We start from the raw sequence: 26,957 nt of genomic DNA on the forward strand, positions 1-26,957 counted from the left end.
GATGTTGAGTTGTCGGTTCTTTATCAGATATGTCATTTTCAAACATCTTCTCCCATTCAATAGGTTGCCTTTTAATTTTTTTATTGTTTCTTTCACTGTACAGAAGCTTTTTGTTTTGATGTAGTCACAATAGTTTATTTATTTTTTTATTTCCCTTACCTTGTCAGACCTATCTAGACAAATGTTGCTATGGCTAGTGTCAGAGAAACTATTGCCTGGGCTGTCTTCTAGAACTTTTATGGTTTCAGGTCTTACATTTAGGTCTTTAATCCATTTTGAGTTTATTATTGTATATGGTGTAAGAAATTGGTCCAGTTTCATTCTTTTGCATGTAGCTGTCCAGTTTTACTGCCACCATTTGTTTGAAAGACTGTTTTTTTTTTTCTTGCCATTGTATATTCGTGCCTCCTTTGTCAAAGAATAATTGACCATATAGTTGCAGGTTTATTTCTGGGTTTTCTACTTTGTTTCATTGATTTATGTGTCTGTTTTTGTGCCAGTACCGTGCTGCTTTGATTGCTACAGCTTTGTAGTATAGCTTGAAGTCCAGAATTGTGATGTCTCCAGCTTTGCTTCTCATTTTCAAGGTTGCTTTAGCTTTTTGGAGTCTTTTGCTGTTCCCTACAAATTTTAGAATTGCTTATTCCGGTCTCTGAAAAATACTGTTGGTATTTTGATAGGGATTGCTTTTAATGTGTAGATTGCTTTTGGTAATATAGATATTTTAACAATATTTGATTTTCCAATCCGTGAGCATGGAATGTCTGTCCATTTTTTTGTGTCATCTTCAGTTTCTTTCATCAGTGTCTTGTAGTTTTCAGAGTACAGATCTTTCTCTTCTTTGGTTAAGTTTATTCTTAGTTATCTTATTATTTTGGGGGCAGTTATGGATGGGATCATTTTCTTAATTTCTCCTTTTTCTGCTTCATTTTTAGTGTATAGAAATGTATGTTAACTAAATAGAGTTTAAAGAAAAACTTGAAACAAGAAAAAAAAAGAAATGTAACAGATTTCTGCACATTGATTTTTGTATACTGTGACTTTACTGAATTCATTTATCAGAACTAGTAGTTTTTCGGTGGTTTTCAGGGTTTTTTACATATCGTATCATGTTATCTGCAAACAGTGAAAGTTTTACTTCTTCCTTAAAAATTTGGATGCCTTTTATTTCTTTTTGTCGTCTGATTGCTATGGCTTGGACTTCCAGTACTGTGTTGAATGGAGGTGATAAGAGTGGACATCCTTGTCTTGTTCCTGACCATATGTGAAAAGCTCTCAGTTTTTCCCTGATGAGTATGATGTTTACTCTGGGTTTTTCATATAAGGCCTTTATTATGTTAAGGTATGTTCCCTCTAAACTTACTTTGTTGAGGGTTTTTATCATGCATGATGTTGTACTTTCTCAAATGCTTTTTCTGCTTCTATTGAAATGGTTTTTTCCTTTCTCTTATTGATGTGATGTATCATGTTGATTGATTTTTTAATATTGGACCACCCTTGCATTCTGAGAATAAATCCCACTCGATTGTGGTAAATGGCTTTTTTTTACTATATTGTTGGATTCGGTTTGCTAGTATTTTATTGAGAACTTTTGCATCTACGTTTATCAGTGATATTGGCCTGTAATTCTGTTTATTTTTTTTGTGGGGGGGGTGGGTTTGACTGATTTTTATGGATACACTGTTTTGGATACGCTTTCTTTTTTTTTTTTTTTGGTGCCTTTATTTGGTATTGGTATTAGGGTAATGCTGGCCTCATAGAATGAATTTGGAAGTTTTCCTTCCTCTCCTATTTTTTTTGCAGTAGTTTGAGAAGATTAGGTATTAACTCTTCTTCAAATGTTTAGTAGAATTCACTTCTGAAGCTGTCTGGTCCTGGACTTCTGTTTGTTGGGAGTTTTTTGATTACTGATCCAGTTTCATTGCTGGTAATTAGTCTGTTCAAATTTTTTATTTCTTCCTGATTCAGTTATGGTAGGTTATATGTTTCTAGGAATTTATCAATTTCTTCTAGGTTGTCCAATTTGTTGGCGTACAATTTTTCATAATATTCTCATTCAATTGTTTGTATTTCTGTGGTGTTGGTTGTTATTTCACCTCTTTAATTTGTGATTTTGCTTTTTTGAGTCCTCTCTCTCTGTTTTTTTAATGAGTCTGCCTGGAGGTTTATCAATTTTGTCGATCTTTTCAAAAACCAGTTCCTGGTTTCATTGATCTGTTCTACTGTTTTATTAGATTCTCTACATTTATTTCTGCTTTAGTCTTTCTTCTTTCTTTTCTTCTCCTGGTTTTAAGTTTGTTATTCTTTTTCTAGCTCCTTTAGGTGTAACGTTAGGTTATTTGATTTTTTTTTCTTGCTGCTTGAGGTAGGCCTGTATTGCTATAGACTTCCCTTTTCAATCCATTTTTGCTGCATCCCAAAGATTTAGATCCTTTTGTTTTTATTTTCATTTGTTTCCATGTAATTATTTATTTATTTTTTGATTTCTTGGTTGAGCCATTCTTTGTTTAGTAGCATGTTATTTAACCTCCATGTATTTGTAGCCTTGCCAGATTTTTTCTTGTGTTTGATTTCTAGTTTCATAGGATTGTGGTCAGAAAAGATGTACAGTATCACTTAGATTTTTTTTTTTTTAATTTCTTGACACTTGTTTTATAGCCTAATATGTGATCTATTTTGGAAAATATTTGTGTGCACTTGACTTGAAAAGAATGTGTATTTTGCTGTTTTAGGATGGAATGTTAAGTCCATCTAGTCCAGTATGTCATTCAAAACCACTTTTTCCCTGTTGATTTTCTGTTTGCGTGATCTGTCCACTGACATAAGTAGAGTATTAAAGTCCCCTACTATTATTGTATTACTATCAATTAATTCCTTTCAGTTTTTTTATTGACTGCTTTATGTATTTGGGTATTCCCATGTTGAGTACATAAATATTTACAATGTTATGTCTTCTTGCATTGTCCCCTTTATTATTATGTAGTGTCCTTCTTTGTCTCTTAATATAGTCTTTGTTTAAAAATATGTTTTGTCTGTTACAAGTATTGCTACCCCAGCTTTCTTTTGACATCCATTTGCATGATAAACGTTTCTCCATCCCCTCACTTTTAATCTGCACGTGTCTTTAGCTCCAAAATGAGTCTCCTGTAGATAGCATATAGATGGATCTTATTTTTTTATCCTCTCTGTCACTCCCCCCCCCCTTTTTTGGGAGTATTTAGTCCATTTATAGTCAAAGTAATTATTGATAGATATGTATATATTGCCATTTTGCTACTTGTTTTGTGGTTGTTTTTGTAGTTTTTCCCTGATCCTTTCTTCTCTTGCTCTCTTTCATAGTTTTTACTGGTTTTTTATTTTGGGGTGCCATTAAGTTTTTATATAACATCTTCTCCATATAGCAATGTATATTAAGTTGATGGTTGCTTAGGTTGGAACCCATTCTTTACTCCTCTGTCCCCCAGGTTTTAGGTATATGATGTCATATTTTATGTCTTTTTATTTTGTAAATCCCTTGACTGATTTTTATAGATGCACTTATTTTTACTGCTTTTGTGTTTTCTATTTTTCATACTTTCATACTTTTCATACTTTCATACTTTTCATACTTTCACTTATGGTCTTTCCTCCCCACTCAGAGAGTCCTCCTTAATATTTCTTATAGGGCTGGTTTAGTGGTCATGACTCCTTTAGTTTTTGTTGCTCTGAGAAACTCTTTGTCCCTGCCGCTATTCTGAATGATAGCCTTTTTTTTTTCTTTTTTTAAGATTTTATATATTTATTTGACAGAGAGAGAGGCAGTGAGAGAGGGAACACAAGCAAGGGGAGTGCGAGAGGGAGAAGCAGGCTTCCCGCCGAGCAGGGAGCCTGATGCAGGGCTCCATCCCAGAACGCTGGGATCATGACCTGAGCTGAAGGCAGACACTTAACGACTGAGGCACCCAGGCGCCCCGAATGATAGCCTTTCTTGATAGAGTATTCTTGGATGCAGATTTTACCCTCTCACCACTTTGAATATATCATTTTATTCCTTCTGGCCTGCACAGTTTGTTGCTGAAACATTTGCTGATAGCCTTATAGGGTTTCCCTTGTATATAGCTGTCTTCTTTTCTCTTGGTGCTTTTAAAATTCTTTCTTTATCACTACTTTTTGTCTTTTTAATTACTGTGTGTCTTGGTGTGATCCTCCTTGGGTTGATTTTGTTGGGGGATCTCTTTGCCTTCTGGATCTGGATATCTGTTTCCTTCCACAGAGTAGGGAAGTTTTCAGCTAATCTTTCTTCAAATAAATTTTCTGCGCCCTTTTCTCTCTCTTCTTCTGGGATCTTGATAATGCAAATGTTAATATGCTTGATGGAGTCACTGAATTCCATAAGTTTGTTCTTAATTTGTATAATTCTTTTTTCTCTCACTTGCTCAGCTTGATTGTTTTCCACTACTCTGTCTTCCAGGTTATTAATTTGTTCCTCTGCTTCCTCTGCATACTATTTATTCTATTAAGTGTATTTTTAATTTCAGTTATTGTGTTCTTCATCTCTGATTGGTTCTTTTTTATCTCTTTGTTAAGGGCCTTACTGATGTTCTCCACTCTTTTCTCAAGTCCAGTGGGTATCTTCATAATCATTACCTTAAATTCTCTACTAACCATATTATTTATATGGCTTCCCTTAGGTGTCTTGCTGTAATTTTGTCCTATTCTTTCATTTGGGACATATTCCTCTGTCTCCTCATTTTGTCTAACTCTTGAAGATAATGGCCTTATGAAGACAAGGTCCTGCAGTGCCCTGCAGGGCAGTGTTCCCCAGGACCTGGCACTTCAGGAGTTCCTCTTATGTGTGTTGCCTGTGCCCTGCTGTTGTATTCTGGCCACTCTTTCCTTCAGTCTAGTCATTTGCAGAAGCTCTCTTTGCTTTTTGTGGGTAGTATTTGGTCCCAGCTAGATGGAGTGCATTTTAACAAGGTGCACGCTGGTTTGCTTGCAAAATTAGACCTGCCAACCCTGCTGCTAGAATCCAGGCCCCACAAAATGCATGGGTGGGTGACATGGTTTTGGCTGGGTTTACACCAGTATTCTGGGGGAAAGGCCCCACAGTGTAGGGACACGAAAAGCATGAGTAGAAAGGACAGATCTGCTGTAGTTAGAGGGGCTAGGGCTTGTATAGGTAAGTTAGGTAGGGAACATTGTTGCTGTGTTGATTCCTATAGGTGGCCATGTGTTTATACTGCAGGGCAGGGGAGAGAAATGATGGCTGCCAGCTCATTTCTGGAAAGGTTTCCCTGCTATCCCTGCTTCTATGATACATGCTGTGAGATGAGTAAATAACTCTCCTTCCTGTATGCCCCAGACATTTTTTAAACTGCTGCTTCCTTGCTATATCCTTGGTGGCTGTTTATCCTGCTATCTCTTTAAGGGCAGGGGCTCAGCTTCCTATTGCCCTCCAGGCTGTCTCATAGCAGAGCCTGCTGAGTTTTAAAGTTCCAGGCTTAGGGGTGCCTGGGTGGCTCAGTTGGTTAAGCATCTGCCTTTGGCTCAGGTCATGATCCTGGAGTCCCGGAATAGAGTCCCACATTGGACTCCCTGCTCAGTGGGGAAGTCGGCTTCTCCATCTGCCCTTCACCCTGCTTGTGCTCTCGCTCTCTCAAATAAATAAATAAAATCTTTAATTAAAAAAAAATAAAATAAAATCCTGGGCTTAAATCCCACTAGTTCTAAGAACTCACAGGATTCGGCCCCTGTTTGTTTCAAAGCCAAATGATGGGGATTTGTCTTCCCCTTGAGGACTCCCCGGTGTGATAGTCTGTTTCTTGCCCTTTTCCATACAACTGGCTCCTTCCCTGCCTCGGATGGCCATGGTCTGTTTGGCTTCAAATCCCTGTCTCCGCCCTTCCTACCTACCTGGATGTGGCTTTTTCTTTACCTTTAGTTGTGGAGTTTGTTCTGCCAGTCTTCAAATCATTTTCTGGGTTATTTACAATGATGTAAGTGTTAGCTAGTTTTATGCATGGGAGGAGTTTTATGCATGCAAGCTCAGCATCCTACCCTGCCATCTTCCCAGCCTCTCTGTGTCATTTTAAAATTCTTCATACATATCGTCAAATTGCCTATAAAGGTGTATAATAAATATATATCACTGCAAAAGTGACTATTTAAAAAAATCTCCAGCATGGGATATTATTAAAAACAAATTATGTAACCATGTATTAATTATAAATAGCATCCAGGTATTTCAATTTGCATTTGTTTGATTTCTAATAAAATGGAGTATTTTAAAATATATATAGACTTTATTTTGCATTTTAGTGATTGGAGTGTTTTTTATTACATTTCTGATGTATTTGTGTTATATGAAATTCTTCTAATTACTCTTGTTCACTGTAAGCTCTTTATGGTATAGTGTATCATAATAAAGTTTTATTTGTTCAAATTGATTAATGATTTAGATAGAAAAAAATCTTATTGTGGAGCTGGATTCAAGTAAATATAAACAAAATGAAGAACACAAAATTTTTATACATAGTTCTATGATCTAGATAATATCCATTATGTTTATGTTGCCTCACATACAATGCATATTTTAAATATTGTCTATTAGTTAATAAATCAATCACTTATGTAGCTCACCTGATTTGTTATATGTCATTCAGTTACATGTATTTTCTAATTTTCATTTTGATTTTTTCTTTGATGCATGGGCTATTAAAAATACATTTTAAAAAAAATTTTCATGATGATTTCTAATTTTATAGTTGTCTTTTTATTAATACTTTCTAGCTGAATTTGTGTTTTGGTCAGGGAACATAAATAGTTTCAACCCATGAAAATTACCGAGTCTTCATTTTTGGCTCAGTGGCTTGGGATGTTTCTTATTTTTTTGTTTTTTTTGGTAAATATTTCTTATGTACTTTACTTATTGAATGTACTGTTGATTACTGTTTCATTAGGTCAAGTTTACTATTTGTAAAGGTTAATCTTTGTATAGCCTTGCTGTTTCAAGTGCGGTCAATGGACCAACAACATCAGCTTTACCTAGGTGCTTCTTCAAAATGTAGAATTTTTGCAACTCAGACCTATTGAATGAGAGTCTGCATTTTTAAAAGATCCCAAGGTGATGTTTAAGAAACAGTGTTCCTTATCATTACTGATTTTTACTACTTTTTCTATTATTGAGAAAAGTGTGGTAAAATCACCTACTATAATGATGTCTCTCTACCTCTTTTTTTTTTTTTTTTAATGCCATCAGTTTTTGCTTTATATTTTGAAGTTCTCTCAGGTTCTTACAAGTTTAAAGTTGTTATATCTTTCTGGAGGATGACTAACCTTATTAATCATTGTGAATTGATTCTTGGAATGCTTTTTGCCTTAAACTCAATTAAGATAGTAATATAGCTTCATTAGCTTTGTTTTTTGATGTTTATCTGGGAGATGTTTTCAGTTTTGAAATTTCAATATTTTTGAGTCCTTATGTTTTATACACATCTCTTGTAAACATTATTTAGATAGATTTTTTTATCAATTGAAAACATTTTTAAAGGTGGACCATTAAATGCATTCATAAATCACTAATACATTTGGATTTAAACCACCATATATTTGCCCCCATATGTTTTATTTTCTTATTCATTTTTGACTTCTTTCACATTAGTTTTTTCCTTTTTTTCCTTTTCTATTTTGGCAGTTATAATTTGGTCCTGTTCTTTTTGTAGGAAATCCTATTAACTATCACATACAAACTAGGTGATCAAACTCCAAAGACACTTTTAACATACTAGACAAGAAGAGGACTTATGAAAATTTTTACTGTCGTTACCAGGTTCCCACTGAATTAAATATTTATTGTTGTTGACTATTTCATTTTTATAACCCATGAGAATATTGTTTTTCTTTCTTTCTTTCTTTCTTTCTTTCTTTCTTTCTTTCTTTCTTTCTTTCTTTAGGTTTGAATATTTTATTTATTTGAGAGAGAGAGTACGAATGGGGCAGGGAGGAGCAGAGGGAGAGGGAGAAGCAGACTCCCCACTGAGCAGGGAGACCAATGGGGGCTCAATCCCAGGGCTCTGGGATCATGACCTGAGCTGAAGGCAGAAGCTTAACCAACTGAGCCACCTAGGCGTCCCCTGAAGGATATTTTTTATTTTCATAGATTTCTTGATTTTTAATTGTCCTTTAATATGTTAAATATATCATTCTATAATTTTCATTTTTGCTGTTAAGAAATATATTGGCCTTTTGACAGATTGCTATGCAACTATTCTGTGCTTTTAAGATCATCTCTTGATTTTGAAAGTTTGTTAATTTTATAGATACTTTTGGTGTGGATCAATTTTTATTTATTCTGTTGAGATTTGTTAGTCTTCTGGTATTACTGAATCTATGGATTATAATTATGATTATCCCTGGGCATTTTCAATCATAATCTTTTCAAACAATGCCTTGGTCCCATTTTCGATTTCTTCTATGACTCCGACACATATTAGTTTTTCTTACTGTATCTTCCATGTCTCTTGATCATTTTCTCATATACATTTTCAAACCTTCTGAAGACTTTCTTCTGGCATATAATTCTGTTGTATTCTGCATCTACTGTGAAAGCCATAGGTATCACCTCACAAACCTCCCAACTATGAAAACTGTAAATTACCAAAGAGCTCTGTGGTTGGTTAGCAGCTTCTGAAATGACTTTCAGTGATATCTGCCTTTTGATAAACTCTCCTAAAGTCACCTCCCCTTGCATGTGGGCTAGATCCAGAGAGTTCCTTCTAATAAATAGAGTAAAGTAAAAGTAATGGAATGTCATCTTTATGATTAGGTTGTAAGAACTGTGACTTTTGTCTTGCTAGCACTTTCTTGTTCTGTTGCTTATTTGCTACAATGAATTTAGCTGCCATGTTTTGAGATGCTCTATAGAGAAGCCCACATGGCAAGGACACAATCTAGGCCAACAGCCCTTGAAAATCAACCTGCTAACAACCAGGAGTGTGATAACAAGGAGTGTTTTACTTATTTTCATTTGCTTGATCTATCATTTCTATCATTTTCTGACAGAAATATTTAAAAATCTTATGCTAGTTAACTTATTTTTATAATGCTGTCAGCGTTTTCTTTATGTATGTCTAGGCTATATTAAGGGCATATGATTTTATAGCTTTTCTATTCTCATTGTGTATTTTCATATATATATATGTGTGTATATATATATGTGTGTGCATATGTGTGTGTGTGTGTGTATACATGCATTATTTTTTTTAAAGATTTTTCTTTATTATTTACTTGAGAGAGAGCGAGAGAGAGAGAGCACAGAGGGAGAGGGAGCACAGAGGCAGAGGAGAAGCTGACTCATTGCTGAGCAGAGAGCCCAATGCGGGGCTCAATCCCAGGACCCTGGGATCATGACCTGAGCTGAAGGCAGATGCTTAACCGACTGAGCCTCCCAGGCACCCCATACATATGCATTATCTAATCCCCTTAATATATCATCTTTTAAAGTATATTTTTTCTTGATCTTGATATTCTAAAAGATTCATTCTGATTAGAACTTCACTGGCAGATCTCATTTTATTTATTTAGTTAGAAGTGTTTCTGTTTGGTTTTATTTTAGATTGATTCTTCCAGGTCACATATAACTGATTTCTGTGCTTTTTTGTAAATCTGATCATTATCTTCTTAATACAGTCAGTATACTCCTTTATTTGTTTGTTTGTTTATTTTTGTGGGGTTTGGCTAGCTTTCTGCTGATGTAGGAAAGTCTTAGCTGAGACAACTGGGGAGATTTGGCAATACCCTCTCCAGTTGGTTAGCGATGTCTGCATGGTAATAGGAGAGGAGTGAGCAAGCAAGCACAGTCACACATGAACTGCTGGCATCCCATTTGCTAAAATCCAAATGGCAATGGCAAATCAAATGGCTAAGCTTGAAGTTAGAGTTGGAGAATCCCACAGAGTTACATGGCAAAGGAAATGGATATAGGACTGGGTGAGGAATTGAAACCATAATGCTGTCAATTTTCCACACTCCTTTTCTTACTTTGTATATCTTGAAGCTATCAATCATGTTTCTATTTCTATTTTAATCATTTATCTGTCTCCATATATATACATTTATACATGTATCAGCATTTCATTCTTCTATCTGGCACAAGACAGATCCCATATTAATTACAAATATAATGTTTTCCATTTTGTAACATTTTCTAAAATTTTTCCTTCTCAATTTTGAATATAAAAATTAGCTAGTGGTTTTTATAACTAATAAATAAACATGAAGGTACATTTGTATTAACTCCTACACTTAACATTTTTTATTATGTCATATAAATCCTTCTTTGATGATTTTCTTTTCATCTAAGTGTAATTTCTTAAAGGTCTCCTGTAAGTATTAGAGGAGTCATAAATTATTTATTAAATAAAATTTTGGAGATGTGTTTATTCTTTACTATGTTTTAATTTGTTGAGAATTAATACACAGAAACGTGATTATATGTGCTATCAAGTGTATACACTGATGCTTTTTAAAATATGTATACACTTATGTAAGCATGCCCCTGATTAAGATATAGAAGTTTTCAGCTTACTAGAAGTTTCTCTTGTTCTCTTTCCCAATCCATACCAATGCCCCCTTCCACCCCAAAGAGGTCATCTTCATTCTGACTTCTACTACCAGACTTAGTTTTGCCTGTTTGTGAAATCCATATGAATGGAAGCATACATATAGCATATGGTCTTTAGTATCTTGATTGCTCTACATTGTAACTCTTAACAGGTAGATGATTCTTCCCATTTTATTCTTCTAAATTTATTCTGATTTGGCATATATGAGAATGATAACATCTAAACTACTGGTGTCTGGGGGCACTGGTAGCTAACTTTTATCCTGAAAAATCCATAAAAGGCTGAGGAATTGGTGTCATCAACTTTAGGAAATTGGGATGAGACAATTAAAATAATACTTAGTGCCTGAATTCAATGTCACTGGGCAGTTGTCCACTTCTTAGAGTCTATATATAGTTCATTATCTGGACTGGGGGAAATAGATACCACTGGAAAAAGAGAAGTTAATTTCAAAAGAAAGAAATAATACCAAACATATATTTTGAATGCTGAGCTTCCCCACCTTTCATTATCTACTTGGCTTCTAGAATTCTGATAGGGAGATCTATACTCTCTAGACGTGGAAGGGTAAAGAAGAATCTTTTTGCTTATTTGTTTATTGTTTTAACTTTCATTTCCATAGTGAGGTTATATCTTTCAGTTTCATTTGACTCTATTCCTAAAGTCAGGGCTAGTGCGTGAGAACCTGGGCTACTTCCAGGTGGCGTTATCTGTATTTCTTACTGATACATTATGGAAATAATTTTCTCACCATAGTTTTTATGTGTGTTAAATTGTAACACCAGTGTCTAACGGGGCTTTCATATTTGGAATGTGTTTTCTACCTACCAGTGAAGATACAGGATTATGTGGATCACATTTTAGCTCTGGCTTTCTTTGTGGAAGATCACATAAGAACAAAATATTCCTTGGCAATTTATATTTTAGTTAACCTGTTGTTTTTCTAAGCTGTAGTTTCCTCCATTTTACCTCTAAGACCGAGAAAGACAAAACAGTAAACTCGGGCTTTAATAATGTGTGTTCTTTTCACTTCTACATCCTCTCTTCTTTTTTTCTCTTCTTTTTGTCTTGCCTTTCCATCCCTGTACTGCTCACCCTCCGAATCAAAGGTGCTTAACTCTGTCACCTGAAATCAAATCAAAAGATGATTTATTTTAAATAATTTAGAAATCACTTTTCTCTCAATTTTTTTCTGTTGGAAACATAAATACATGTGGTGAATTTTTTCTCACCATTTACTTTCTTGATCCTAAATTGTACTTTTAAGAAGTTGCTTTGGGATGGGAGAAATATTAGGAATAGGTAAATTCCATTGATTTATATTGTTAAGTCAGAAACTAGTTTACATATAATTTTAAACATGATTTTCCTTTCATTTTGAATAAAGCCAACTGTGTTTTTCCTCTTAGGAGAGAGAGAGAGAAACTTAACAATCTATATAGTCACTACTCTGTAGCAGTAGAAAATATTAATGTTAGTATTGTGGAGAATGAAGAAGCAGTGAGTGAAGCATTGAAGGAAACAAAGACATCAAGAAAGGAATTATCTGCTTTATCAAAAACGGTGGGTTTTCCTATTTAAAAATAAAAAAAAAATACTGATTTTAGTTTTAAGCCATAGCTGTTAAAACTTACTGTCAGTAATGAAATAGCAGTTAGCCATTTTTCTGTCTATATTGGTTTTCTCTTAATGCATAACAGATTACCAGAATCTTAGCAGCTTGAAACAACCCCCATTTATTATCTCAAGATTTCTTTGGGTCATGTCCTAGCTGGTTCCTGTGCTCTGGGTCTTCTAAGACCGAAATCAAGCTATCCGCTGCCCTGCATTTCTTTCTGGAGACTCTAGGATTAAGCTGCTGTCAGGCTCATTTCAGTTTTGGCAGGACTCAGTTTCTGTGCTTTTAGAACCAAAGTCATTGTTTCCCTTGCTGTCAGCCTGGGATCATTCTCAGCTTTCAGAGGCTGCTTGCATCCCAGGCTGGTGGTTCCCTTATATCTTTAAATCAGGAATGGGGGGTTGAGTCCTCTCCGGCATAGTATCACTCTGACCCTCCCTTATGACTCATCATCCTGCCTTCCTTCCTCTTCTGCCACATCTCATTTACTATAGTAAAAGAAATAATAGTAAAAAGAATTGATAAAATGGTAAAAAGAAATAATACTATAGTACAAAGCAATAATATACACATTCTGAACCATTTGGCTTTCCTACTGAGATTTAAAACTACATGTTTTTTATTGCCACTTTCTATTATAATATTTCTATTATAATATTATAGTATATTTCTATCTATATACTCTTTAATTGTCTCATTAAATTTTTAAAATTAATCTATAATCAAGAGTGAGACTAAGCATGTTTTGATGGCTTTTTGGAGGTCATTTGTATTTCCTTTTTTTGTGAAAAAGCTGCTCACGATTTTTCCCCATCTGTTGAGTGATTATATGTTGACTGATTTGTTAGAATTTGTTGAATATTATCAATACTAAATATTTTTAAGTTACATATGTTAAAAATATGTTTATCCATTCTTCTTTCATTTCTTTATGGTAACTTCTGATGAAGAGAAGCTTCAGTTTTAATGTAGTAAAAGTTATAAATACTTTCCTTTGACCTTTGGGCTTTTCTGAGTTTAAGAATAATTTTTTCTACCTTGAGGTCAAAAAATATTCTCTGGCATTTTATTCTAAATGTTTTGAAATTTGGCTTCTCATATTTATATGATGCTTTCTATAATGAGCTTTGATTATCTATTATGGTGAATCCCTCAGTCTTACATTTCTTTATGAGTTTTAGGTTGTTCTTGATCTTTGACCTTCCGTATAAATTTCAGTGTTATCTTACTCATTTCCTTCAGAAGTTTTATTGGAATTATGATTGGAATCATATTCATTTATTGATTGTATGATGGAAAAATGAGATCTTTATGATGGAGATACCTAAACATAAACATGATCTATCTGTCCATTTATTTGGGTAGTTTTTCTAAATTGAACCTCAGCCAGTTTCCTTGGAACTTTGTAGAAGACAAACTCTCTGGAAAATCAACCTGAGATTAGTCTTAGACAAATTAACCCTTATATCTCCACTGAATTTTAAAGTTATTTTTAAAAATAAATTCTTAATGTAATTCTGATTTATTCATAAATGTAGTCTATATGGTAGGTATTGTGAAGGCTTAATTTTTGTCCTATTACATGGGTAATTTGCATTAATATTTTATTTAGGAAAAATCTTTTCTCTGGTAGTGGGATGCAATCCTAAACAAGTTCATTTTGTAAACTGTGCTAATTCTGTTATTTAAATCTTTTGTATTTCTGATTTATTTTCTGGCCGATGTATAAATTACTGACAGCTGTATTAAAGTATTTCAATGTGATAGTGGATTTCTTTCTTATTTTTTCCATTTTTCTGTTATTTTCTGCTTTATATAGTTTGTAGCCATGTTTTAGATGAAACTAAATTTCGAATGTTTAGAATTAAGTTTTTGCTTATGATATATTTTATTTTTACATTTTAAGCTATAAATTATTAGAAGTTTTGGAATGCATATTTCACTTACTATGAAGCTTAATCAACATCTTTAACTTCTTGAACAGTTTAAGGACCTTATGATTTTTTCTTATTGTGTAGCTAATCTTCCATCATGTTATGCCTATCTTATTTAATAATTGCCATATTAAGATAATTTTTATTAGTTTACACAATAAATATTTGATTAAATTTTTTCCCAGTGTAACATTTTGCACACAACTCTTTTTGTTTATCAGACACTCCCTTTTTTTTTTTTTTAAGATTTTTTAATTTATTTATTTGACGGAGAGAGAGACAACCAGCAAGAGAGGGAACACAAGCAGGGGGAGTGGGAGAGGAAGAAGCAGGCTTCCAGCAGAGGAGCCTGATGCGGGGCTCGATCCCAGGGATCCGGGATCACGCCCTGAGCCGAAGGCAGATGCTTAAAGACTGAGCCACCCAGGCGCCCCTGTTTATCAGACACTCCTATTGCATTATTTTTTTCTTGTTACTAAAGTGTATCTTTTACAAGCTTTCTTAGTGAGCTAGATTTGGTATTTTCAAAATTTTGTTTCCCTGAAAATGTCTATATTTTGTTCTCTTTTATGCATTGTAGGGAATATGCACCTGACTTAATATGGGCATGACTTACACCGCTGCATAGGCGATGTAAAAGAATCCAGAAATAGGCAAGGTTTAAAACACTAAACTAAAACACAGTGGGCCAAAGTGCCAGAAGGGATGACATGGAAATAATGAATTGGGAGAAATTGATCTTAAGTCGATAGTAATAGAAGTATCTTTTCCCTCTAACTCTGTTCTCTAACTATCTGGAAAAACCCCAAGAGGCCAGAATGTGCCAAGTTCTTTCTTTATTCTATCTTTTCATAAATACAGTACCCTCTAATTATAAAGTCAGTATTCAACTCACTCATCCTCCCATTGTCTGGCTGAATCCTCTCATTTCATTTATTTATTTTTTATTTTTTTAAGAGAGAGCACATGAACGCTTGTGAGCAGTGAGGGGAGGAGCAGAGGGAGAGGAAGAAAGAATCTTACACAGGCTCCACACCTTTCTGAAGCCCATCAAGGGTCTTAGTGTCAGGACCCTGAGATCATGACCTGAGCCGAAATCAGGAGTCAGATGCTTAGCCGACTGAGCCACCCAGGCACCTCATAAATCCTCTCATTTTAAACTTCAGCTTAGAAGGGGTAAAATCGTTGGTGAAACAGTCTCTTCACTTTTTTCTGTCTGCTTTGGTCTCTAATTGCACTCTATGTTTACCTCCATACCAATACTTACAACACTGTTGAAGTCAGTGATTACTTGTCTACTTCTTTTTAGACTATATGGTTTTCAGTGATAAGAGGTACATTGTGATTTTTGTTTCCTCTGTGTAACATGCACAGTATCTGTCCTATATTAGGTACTCAATGAAATGCCATATTAGGCACTCAAGAAAAGGCATTTCAGGCTTTTTGAATGAGTGAGTTAAGCAGTGAATAAATGAAAGAAAAGGAAGGAAGGAAAGGAGGGAAGGAAGGGAAGATAAGAAGAAGGAAGAAGGAAAGGAAAGATAGAAGGAAGAATAAATGGAGAAAAAGAAACTTATCACCTTGTGAGCTTGGAAAGAATTTTGTGAGGTGTGGAGTGTATAGTGCATACATTCAGATAATCTGTGAAGATTTAAAATAATGCATGTAGCTTTCTAATGCGTGTAGCTTTCTTACATAAAATTTCTTTCCAGGGACTACTATAAGCATCAGGGAAATACAGCACAACCAATAAAAATTTTAAAAATATTATACAGTGTTATCAAATAATTATGTTCTCAATTTCCTGATCAGCTGAAATTTGTCATCTTAAAGAATATCATTGTTAATAAAATAACTTCAAAAATGGAAAATTCATTCACTAAGCCTACAATCAGTTTTTTATTTCTTTGATCATCTCTAAAATGGCACGTGTGGCCCTTCATAACAAAATGTTATTTTTGATGAGATATTATGAACATATTTTATAAGGTTAGTAATCTTTTTCAATTATAGAAATCATTTGGGGACTATCATACTTCCTGGGGAAAATCAGAACATGATGAAGTTTAGATATATTAATTTTTTTCCTGCATTTTGCTCATTATAAAAACCTTTAAGCTAGGTTTTCAAAGAGCGCATGTTAAGCACTCAATTAAAAGCAATGATGTGCATCACTTCCATGCATTATTTTTTGGTATGCAGTTGAAACTTCTAGCTCAAGAGAAAAGTAAAAGATTTGTGCTGCCTAATTGCACATACAACCTAACTAATTTTTAAAAATTTCAAGGCATATCATGCTTCCGATTTAGTCTGTACTTCATTAACGTACACTTTTTCTAATTTGTGTTGGAATTGTATCTATGCAAACACATTTTTCCTTCTCATTTCTATAAACAGTAGCTTTTGTAGACCAGAAAACATCCTGAAATTAAGTACTTTAAAAATATTGTCAAATCAAATTCTTTTTAAATACAAAAGTACAGATTTTCTATAAATTCTTTTCTCATGTTTTCTTTGAAGTCTACTACTGCCATAGTTCAGAATTTTTTCAGAACATCATCATCTGCAACTCTTAGTTTCTTATGATAGTAAAAAAACAGCCATCTGTATTTCATTTTATCCAGTCATTTCATTAGGTAATAAAAAATGACTTTTAAAGATTTAGAAACCCTTTGTGATTTTCATATTTTACTGACCAGTGGCAGGTACACAAAACTTTAAAAAAAAATCAGATTGCAGATGAAGGTTGTAAATAAGTGAATGGCTTTTGTATATATGCTTATGTTTTCATTTTTGGATATCAATTTTGTTAGTAGAAATTTATTATTTATTACTACCTTATTGGTCTATAGTAGTGTAAATCCTGCTACCACAAAACATCCATAAGCAAATTCTACTTTTTGATTCATATTTTACCTTAAAGTCTTCTGAATTAAGCAATTTATTTCTTAAAAAAGGTAATCAAATAATTATTACTAATCATATGCATAATTATTACTATCACCAAATAAGAAACTAGTCTAAAGAGGCAGAGTAAATTCTTCATGGACACAAAGCTATTAAGTGGTAGAACCAAACTACAAAGCAATATTTTTATATTCTTTCATTATAAAATAATATTATTATATATGGATAAAATGTGATAATATACATAAAAGTACATATTGCTAATTTTTTCATCATAAGATTTCAAACTCAGTGTGGCATATTTCTAAAATATTTTAAAAATCAATGAAATTGACTTTATTTCATTTCTTATTTTAAAGAAGTGCTTAATGTTATCTAAATGTTGATTTCAAATATATGCTCATTTTCGTGTTTAAGATTTAAAAAATATGCTCAGGTTATAAAAAACTGTTTACCAGGAATAGATGTCACTTTGTGAGCATCTGTGAAGATTCTGAAGAGTTTCTCATTTGACCTATTGAAGTGATGTATTATATTAATATTAAATCTTTTTTAAATTCTTGAGATGATTCTGCTTGGTTATGGTTTATTGTTCCTTTAATTTACTGCTGAGTTTGATTTGCAAGTATTTTATTTAAGATTTTGCATCCATATTCATAAGTTAGTCTGTATTCCAGTGTTCTTAATTTGTGCTATATTTGATAGATTTTCTTATCAGGATTATACTAGCTTTAAAAAATGAATTGTGAAGCTTTTCTTCCTTTCTTATTACCTGAGGAATTAATATGGATTTAAATAACTTTTTCCTGAAAGTTTGATAAAACCCTTTGGTGAAAATATAACTCTGGTGCTTTTATGTTTTTTAATTGAATTATTGTTTATTTGTCATGGACAGTTTTTTTATTTCATCACATGATTGGTCTTACCAGGTTATATATTTCTTCTTAAGGTTAATTTACAATTTTTTAATGGCCCTAGAAATAATCCAACTGGATTAAGATTTTGAAATGATTTTGATATGATATAGAATGCTGTCTTACACTTTTATCTCTTATTTCTAATTAATTATATGTATTTTTCACTTTTTAATTAGATTTTTAAATTTTTATAAATGGGATAAATAATAAGAGGTGGCCCCTAGATTTCATAACACTACAATTTCCAACTTTAAAATATTAACGTATGCTTTTACAATTAACGATTTATTTTCTTCTTATTCCTTTAGGCTTATTCTATTCCTTTTTACCTTTCGCTTCTCTGTTTTGAATGCGTAATGTTTTTGTTTTTGTTTTTAAATCTTTCCTTAAGAACTACAGTTGCATTTCTTGTTACACTTTGAAACAAAAGTTATTTAAAGGATTTTCTGTATTCACTCTCTCAGATTTCTCTCCTGCATTCCCACTAAATAATTTCCAGTCAGTTTTCACCACCACACTACACTGAAATTACTAAGGGATCGTATTTTCTTCCTTACAACCCCTACAAAATCTGGTAGCATTCATTATACAAACTGTTAGCTAACATTTCTTTAAGGCACTTTTTGAATAGCACAAATATTTAATGTGCACGACTCAGAGTTTAGAATATACTCATGTGAGTAAAGGAAATATTGATCTATGACTTCACTATCCAGCTGTGGTCACTGCTAATATTTTGCTGTGCATAAACAGGCTCTGTGCTATATTTAAAAACTATATTATCATATGCATACAGTAATTGATGACATTTTTCTCCTTATATAAAAACTTATTCAAAATTATCTTATATTTTACAATGTAATTTTAATAATTGAGAGTTTCTTAGAACTTTATTATTGAACATTTATGATGTTTTCAGTTTTTAAGTATTTTAATCAAAGCTATGGTAAGTATTTCTGAAATTTAAATATTAACATAACTGTTCATTTTAACAAAATAATATTGTGATGGAAAAATAGTAAAAGTTGAATTATGGTGTAGTATTAGAGGTTCAAGCAAGAATCCTATCCCATGTATTTCTGGTAGGGCTTGAATGATTTGCCTTCATTTTTACATTTTCCAAAATTAACTCATTTTTTTAACAACAATATTTCCATTAATTTAATTTCTTGGCTTTCATATCATTAATCTTGTAGAGTTATTGTCCACAAGAACTTGTATGGCAACTGTTCACAATTTAAGATCTGAGTTTATACTATTCTTACCTTTTACCTAATGTTAAAACTTCAAATGTTGTTGATGTTACAGATTGTTTCTTTAAATCTAAAAAAATTTTAAATATCACCTTAAACATAAACCACCCCTCAGAGCAGTACGCATTGTATAATATTTGTGCTTGTTCAGGGAAGAAGGAGAAGAAAGCACAAAGAGTTTAATATCAGAATGTTTATAGTTAGGAGGATTAACCATTGTCCCATATGTCTGCATTTTGTTTTACTTAGTTGTGTATATGGTGCATATAAGGGACAAATGAGTCCTAATTTACAACATCTCATCTTTTTAGATGTTAAAAATGTTTCCAGTCTATGAAAAAGTAGTTAGTAAACATTGTGTACACTGTGTTTCGATTTACAGAAAGGATTGTTCTTCAAACAACTAGAGGAAGTGAAACTGTTAAAATTCCCTTGTTAAAATTCCCTCTAAGGGTTACAGATACTTAAACTTTCTCCTGGGCTGATAGAGATGGGAAGAGGGAGGGCTCTAGGCCAGAATATTCCTTCCTTCAATGCTGCTGTGTATATAGTGGGCAAACTAAATAAATCCTTACTTGAAAAAATCTAGTCTTCTAGATATTTAAACGTTGAGCATTTGTTAAAGGCATAGGGTTAAAGTAACACTTTAAGTATTCTGTTAATTCATAAGAATGGTTGTATTTTGGGAATGGAATTGTTAAGCTTGATGTCCTGGAGAGTATGCTGACTGTTCACTGGGTGGCAGGGTGTGGGTTGGGCAGGGAAGGGAGTGAGGAGAGAAGCATTCTGTACCCGTGAGTCTTTAGCCAAGTTCAGATGGTCTAACCATTGTTCTGTAAGTGCACTATAGTTAACACTGCTGTGTATTAAAGGATAAGCAAGTCCTAATGTCCAAAGTATATAAAAAGTAAGGGTGGTAAAATAGTCCTGTTATAATAAATGTCCTTTTGTTAGTTTTCAGGAAGGACTGTTCTGGGGGTGTCTGTTAATCTACCTCTTGGAATGAGATGTATTCCTGTACTTAGTCATTGAAATGGTGGAGGGAGCAGAGGAAGGGTGGAGGGAAGGGCTTTTTACTAGTATCTCCATACCCTGAAGACGGTTTTAAATTATAACCAGAGGTCTGTATGTGTGTTTTTGTAAAGTACCTGTGTTTATTGTGGAAAAGGTTCATGATTTGTAACATTGAAGTTTTTCAGATATCCTGAGGTAGAACGTATGATGAAATGTGCAGCCAATGAATTAACCAATTTATAAGTTTCTTTTTGTTATAATTGATAGGAAAGAAGCATCTTGAACATGGAATTGTTAAACTGTCTCTGAGAAATAAATGTAAGGACTTATTAGGTTGGCAGCAGAAGGGCAGAAGGAAGTATAGAGGGAGAGATGTATGTGGGTGTGTTCATATTTACATTTAAATGATAACTGTTAATGTACGTACATCACTTTTGGCTACACTGTAGGAAGATACTGAGTGATTCAATAGCAACATAATTCCTTGCTAATAGTGTAGACTGGATAATGAAGTCTTTCAGAAACATTATACTTTGTGTACTCTGTTATTTTGTCTCATTTTTAATTGAACATGAAGAAAATGCATTATTTTAATTGTAATTTTGCCAATATCGTTATCCAGAGGCCTTTGCCATTTTTGTCTTTTATGACATTTTTGTCACCAAGTAAGGCAGGATTACATTTTTTTTCTTTCAAATTGAGTTTGAGTAGTGTATTCTTGGTTATCAAAATACTCGTAGTTTTGGGACTTTAAAATAATAAATATTTGTGTTGTGTAAAAAAGCATGATACGTAACTGTGTGATCTTAATTACATTAAAATGCTTAGTTATATAGATACGCACATGGGACCTAGCAGTCAAACTGTAAACTGCTTGTGATTACAGATGACTTTGTTCTTTGCTTCTTGTGTTTTGCAGTTTCCTTTTATGCATGTTAACTTTAAAAAAATAAATTTTTAAAAAACTTAAAAAAAACCCAAACTACATAACAGTTCTTGGTGTTCGCATTATAAGTATAGGAGGTTTTTCCCTCCTCAGTATCATTTGTGATTTAATTTACTAATTCTTTAAAATAAAAATTCCTGACTTGTCTTTAAGGCAAACATTATCTATGTTGTAAAAGAGATAGATTTTGGAAATTTTACAATTGATTTGAGTCAAATGGAGAGCTAAGTTATTCCCATAATAAATAATTCTGTATGCATTTGGTGCCTTATGATTAACTTTTAGATGAAACTACCCACTGGATTTCTTGTACTTCACAGTTCTCGTAGAGAGAGTAACTCTGTATTAAGTACTGTAAATATTGGTTACTTTCTTTAGTATTCTTTAAATGATAAAAATGCTGTAAGGTTATAAATTCAATCATTTTCTAGTTGTAGAGGTGGTTTAATGTATAATAGGGGGAAAAACCTATATTCTATGTCACTGCTAAAATTTCAGTTAATGTATTTGGGTATAATTTACAAATATTAATCAATTTTAATTGAAATACTTTTTTAATTGAAGTGATTCACATGTTCTTTAATCTAGAAGGACACATAAGGATATTGCCCCTCAACTATTTCAGTGTAACCAAAAATAGAGAAGTGATTATCTAAAAAATATTTTGGACATGTCCCCACTGTCTAATGGAATACACACAGAAACACAGATACATGCACACATATATGCATACATATACATAAACATATATGCATACATATAAGATACATGAATATATAGATATTCATACATGCATACATACATATATGTACATATGTACATATATACGAATGAGTGAATGAATGAATGACTGCATCCCGGGTATACATGGGAGATCCACAATGTTGTGAATTTTACATCAGCAAAAAAACGGAAGAGGCCAAGAGTGTATAAAATAGAAGAAAGCTGTTGGATCTCATGATTCTGGCAGGAAGCAGATTGATAAAATTGTCCATCTGCAAACATGTGCTATCTTTCATGAAAAAGAAAGGATGACTCAGATGATGAAACCAAGAGTCCTGAAGGTGGAACCAAGAATTGAGACGGTGGATAAAATTCCAGAGGGTGCAACTGAGAGCTAGAGAAGATTATTCTTCCTCTTGGCTGAGGATAGAAAAAGTCAGGGAAATGTAGCCCAAAGTGGAGTCAGAGAGACACAGAGCATGAGAAGCACTCAACAAGCGATTGCTAACTTTAAAATGGAGTGGGCCATATTGAAAATGTGAAAGGAAAATGATTTCTACCTACAATCTTAATGAGATTAGCAGTGGCTCATTCCCTAGAGTTTGTGCAGAAGAGCTCAGGCCAGCTGAAACCTTCATTTCAGCTTGTGAGATCCTAAACAGGGTATTCACTTAGCCCACTAGCCTTCTGTCCTTCAGAACCATGAGATAACAAATATGTATTATTTTAAGCCAGTAAGATGATACCATTCTATTTGTGTCTTTTAGAAATGTTTTCAAAGGTTTCCTCATGTAGGGTTTCCATATTTTTGATAAGTTTATGCCTAATTATTTCATTGCACGGTAATTGGGGATTTTCTCTTTCATTAATTCTCATTCCTGGTTATATTTAGGTATATGAAATCAATAATACTAATTCATATTATACTAATTTACTGATTTTAATATTATTTATGGTAGTTTTATCATTGTTTATTTTGGACTTTCCAAGGGTGCTATTATTTCAACTATAAATATAGATACTATTATCCCTTCACTATTGTTAATGTCTTTTAATTGTTACCGTGGTTAATGCATCCAGTACAATGTTAAATGGTAGTAGAGATCATTGGCATCCTTGCTATGTTCTTTTCATGGGAGTGGTGCTAGTTTTTTTCCTTAAGTAAGAGTCTGACTTCAGGAGTCAATATAGATTTTGTCATGTTAAGAAAATATCCGTTCCAGTTTACTGAGTATTTTTTTCATTGGGAACAAGTGTCAAATTTTATGTCTTTTTTGCCTCTAGGGAGATGCTCATGTAATAATTTTATATGTATGAATATAGTGAATTATATTGATGGGTTTCCTAATGTCGAACCTTGCATTATTGTAATAAATCTTATTTGGTCATAGTATCTCTCACCCTTTCTTAGACACATTCCAATATTCTTTTTTGCCTTCACCATTCAACCAGAGTATCTCTGATTTAGGTCAACAGCGATTTCCATATTGCCAAATCTAATCATTGTTTCTTTGTCCTTATTTTAATTAACTTCTATGTAGCACTTAACCAAGTTGATTATACCCTTATCTCTGGAAACTTTTTCTCTTGGTTTCTAACACACGCTAATCTTGTTTCTTTTAATTCTTCTGGAAACTTGCTCTCAGTTTCCTTCGCTGGTTTCTCTATATTTCCCCAAACTCCACAAACATTTGAGAATTCCCAGGGCATAGTCTTTTAGAATAAGCTTTATGTATATGTAACTGACAACTCAATCTCCACTTAGTTGTCTAGTTGGTATCTCAAGCTTACCTTTTCCAAAATTGAACTTTAAATATACAACCTCTCTATAAATCTGCCGTTTTCCCTGTTCCAGTTTATGACATTCAGTCCTTCTAGTTTTTCAGACCAAGGCAGTTGAAATGTGCATTGGAACTATATATTAATTTATTTTGGGAATTGCTAGGCCAAAAAAAATCCATCTGTTCAGTCTTAGTAGATAATGCCAAAAATTTTTCCAAAATAGTTATACATTTTTCTTACTCAGACCATCATGTATGAGAGTTCCAGCCTCAGATCAACACCATTGTCTAATACTGTCTTTTACTTATTTTTAATTATAGTTCTTTTGTAGGATTTATCCCACTGTGGTTTTAAATTTTCATTTCTTTGATGATTAGTAAGGTTGAGAATTTTTAAAGCACTTTATTTAGAATGTCGTTTTAGAGGCTGTCACAGAGAATCAGACTCAAATTTCTCCTCCACATTCCAGTTGTGAGCTGCACATTACACCCTTTTGAGATTCAAGTTTTCTCATTTGAACAACTAGATGTGTGTCAATTTAATATGTTAATCTGCAAGAAAGGTATTTAGGGGTTAATGTGTTGATTAAAGGAGAATACATATAAAGGGTATCATTCATTTAGAAAAACATTTTATTATTTACATGTTTTTAATAATTTTAAATATTTATTGATATTTTGTGTTCAAATTTAATCTTCAATATGCATGTCTAAAACATTGCCAATTATGAATCCCTTATATCACTAATTATTTAAAATGTATATGTTCTCTTTTCAGTGATAGTGTATGCAGAATGTTTTCCCACCTCGATGTTTTCATTATTTTTATTTACAATTATCCTCAGTAATTTCTACTCTATTAACTCACCCAATTTATGAAACAGTGAGATTGTGTAGACTAGGTGATGTCTTTAACTTAATTTTCTCCTAAATGTTATTAAGTAACATGTTCACTTAGGCAAATGGTATAAATAAAAAGATAAAAATATTTAGGTATTAATTTCAACACCTATTTTCTCCTCATATCTGATCTTGCATGACATAGCCTGTGTTGCCAACACAGTATGTCATCTTGCACATATTTTTCTATGTTCCTGTAAATATATATATTTGTACAATTTACTATTTTATTTTTAATTTAAAAAGGATTTTTCCAATATACACGCTTAGTAAACTTGCTCTTTTACTTAAAAATACATTGTGATAGTCCTCAAGGTTATTAGATATAAGCCTAATGTACTTTTTTAAAAAAGATTTTATTTATTTATTTATTTATTTATTTATTTATTTATTTATTTAATTGGTGGGGAGGGGTAGAGGGAGAAGGAGAGGAAGAGGGAGAGAATCTCAGGCAGACTTCACACTGAGCATGGAGCCCGAGGCAGGGCTTCATCTCACCACCCTGAGATCATGACCTGAGCCCAAACCACGAGTCAGACGCTTAACAGACTGAGCCATCTGAGTGCTCTTAATGTACTTTTTTAATGGTACAAATATTAAATACTATTAATTGCCACCATATCAGAGTACAGTGCAGAAAACAGAAATCCCCCCGTTTTAGGCAGAAAGGGACTTAGAGATTTCAACAAGTTTGCAAAGCTGGCCAAGAGAACTGTAGGCTGGACTTCCAGGAGTGTTTTCCTGATTGACCAGTTGAGGAACTATGACATTGGAGGCTGCTTCTGGGCCTGTATTGAGTGTACACCTGCTGCTTGGATGGGAAAGCTGGGATCTGGATGCTGTAGCCACAGCTTTTGAAGCCACAGTCCTGTAACACCCACAGCTAGCAGATGGACACAAAAACACAACTATACAACATGCACATCTCACGACCTTACTTGCCAATAGAGAGAAAACAAAACCAAACTTAAAGAAAGCAACCAAGAACCAGGAAGATGCCTTTTACCTCAATTTTACGTTCCATAATATGCATGACTGTGTCCTATTGGGCAAAACTATTTTGCATCTTGAACACTTTCACAAGAGTAGAAACTGCCTTCTTTCCTGCCTCCTTGCTTTCTTTTCCATTCTTTTTCTGTCCTGTGCTCTAATACACAAGAAAGCACATTAGAAGGAGGTTGCAAAGGAGGTTCATTGAACCATTAATTACACTTTATTCACCTCAACTACAACTTACTCATTTACCTTTCAAATTCAGAATGAAAACAGTTATTAACTACTGCTAACAGTATTAAAATTAATAACTTCGTGTATGCTGTTTTTATGTGCTGGTTCTTTGTGCTGAATTCTCAAAATTTGGATTGTTGTGTCAGAACTAAGTGTATTTTTCAAGATAGATATTACTGAAATATGTTCTGAAAAGTTTGGTATATGTACATTTGTGCATATGTATATGAGCAATACAAATGTCTGATTTCTTACTTTTCCCAACACTGTAGGTGTTTTAAAATCATACCAGCTTAATTGTTGGGTAAAGAAGTATTGGATTAATTTTTATTTTCCTGCCTGGAAGTGAAGTAAATTCCTTGTCATTTTCTTTTTATGAGCCATTCAGATTTCCTCTTCTTTTCTTACTTGCAAAGATTACTATTCATGACATACTACATAATTTTAGATATTCCAGTGATGAGCATTTTCAAAGTTATATATTTATTATCATTTATATTGAGAAAGCAATTAGCACACAATGATTTCGTGTGTGATTCCATGGATTTTATTGCTTAGGGAAGGGCTAAAATAATAGTACTTATTAAAAAATTGCAGGTTGTAAAATTATACTGTAGTACTTACGGTGTGCTCATGAGCATTTCATAACTTCACTTCCTGAGCCTGCCAACAAACACCTATCAGTGACATGGTAGTACAGATCATTAATTTTGACCTTAAGGCACTGAATTTTCATGTTTATCTTTTCTTTTTATTGGAAAATGCACTGGAAAATCTACTTCTAAAAGATTGACAATCGTTTGGCGTATGAAATATGTATAATTTTAGGCATCAGAGCTACCACATCTGATCTAGAAAGTACATTAGAAACTGGTCTGGGCCCTATTTATGATTTTTGTACTTCTGTAGATTCAGTCCTAGATAAGTGATTAAAAATACAGATGTTTGGGCACCTGGGTGGCTCATTTGGTTAAGCCTCTGCTTGATTTTGGCTCAGGTCATGATCTCAGTGTCCTGAGATCCAGCCTTGAGTTATGCTCCACATGGGCGTGAAGCCTGCTTAAGATTCTCTCTCTCCCTCTCCCTCTGCCCCGTCCCCCTGCTCAGGCATGCATGCTCTCTCTCTCTTGCTC

At 33.4% G+C, this 26,957-nt stretch overlaps 1 protein-coding gene across 1 annotated transcript in view; it reads left to right on the forward strand.

Annotated features, from left to right (window-relative positions):
- The window catches only part of CCDC178 (coiled-coil domain containing 178), a 372,754-nt gene that overhangs the window by 50,045 nt on the left and 295,752 nt on the right, over window positions 1–26,957 (forward strand). The window contains exon 9 of the mRNA XM_087869978.1: window positions 12,014–12,167. Coding sequence (XP_087726104.1) covers window positions 12,014–12,167 — 154 coding nt within the window. The remainder of the gene's footprint in view (window positions 1–12,013; window positions 12,168–26,957) is intronic.

Source organism: Ursus americanus, chromosome 19 (genome assembly GCF_024610735.1).
Source record: "Ursus americanus isolate L20-20 chromosome 19, mUrsAme1.1.p, whole genome shotgun sequence".
Lineage (NCBI taxonomy): Eukaryota > Metazoa > Chordata > Mammalia > Carnivora > Ursidae > Ursus > Ursus americanus.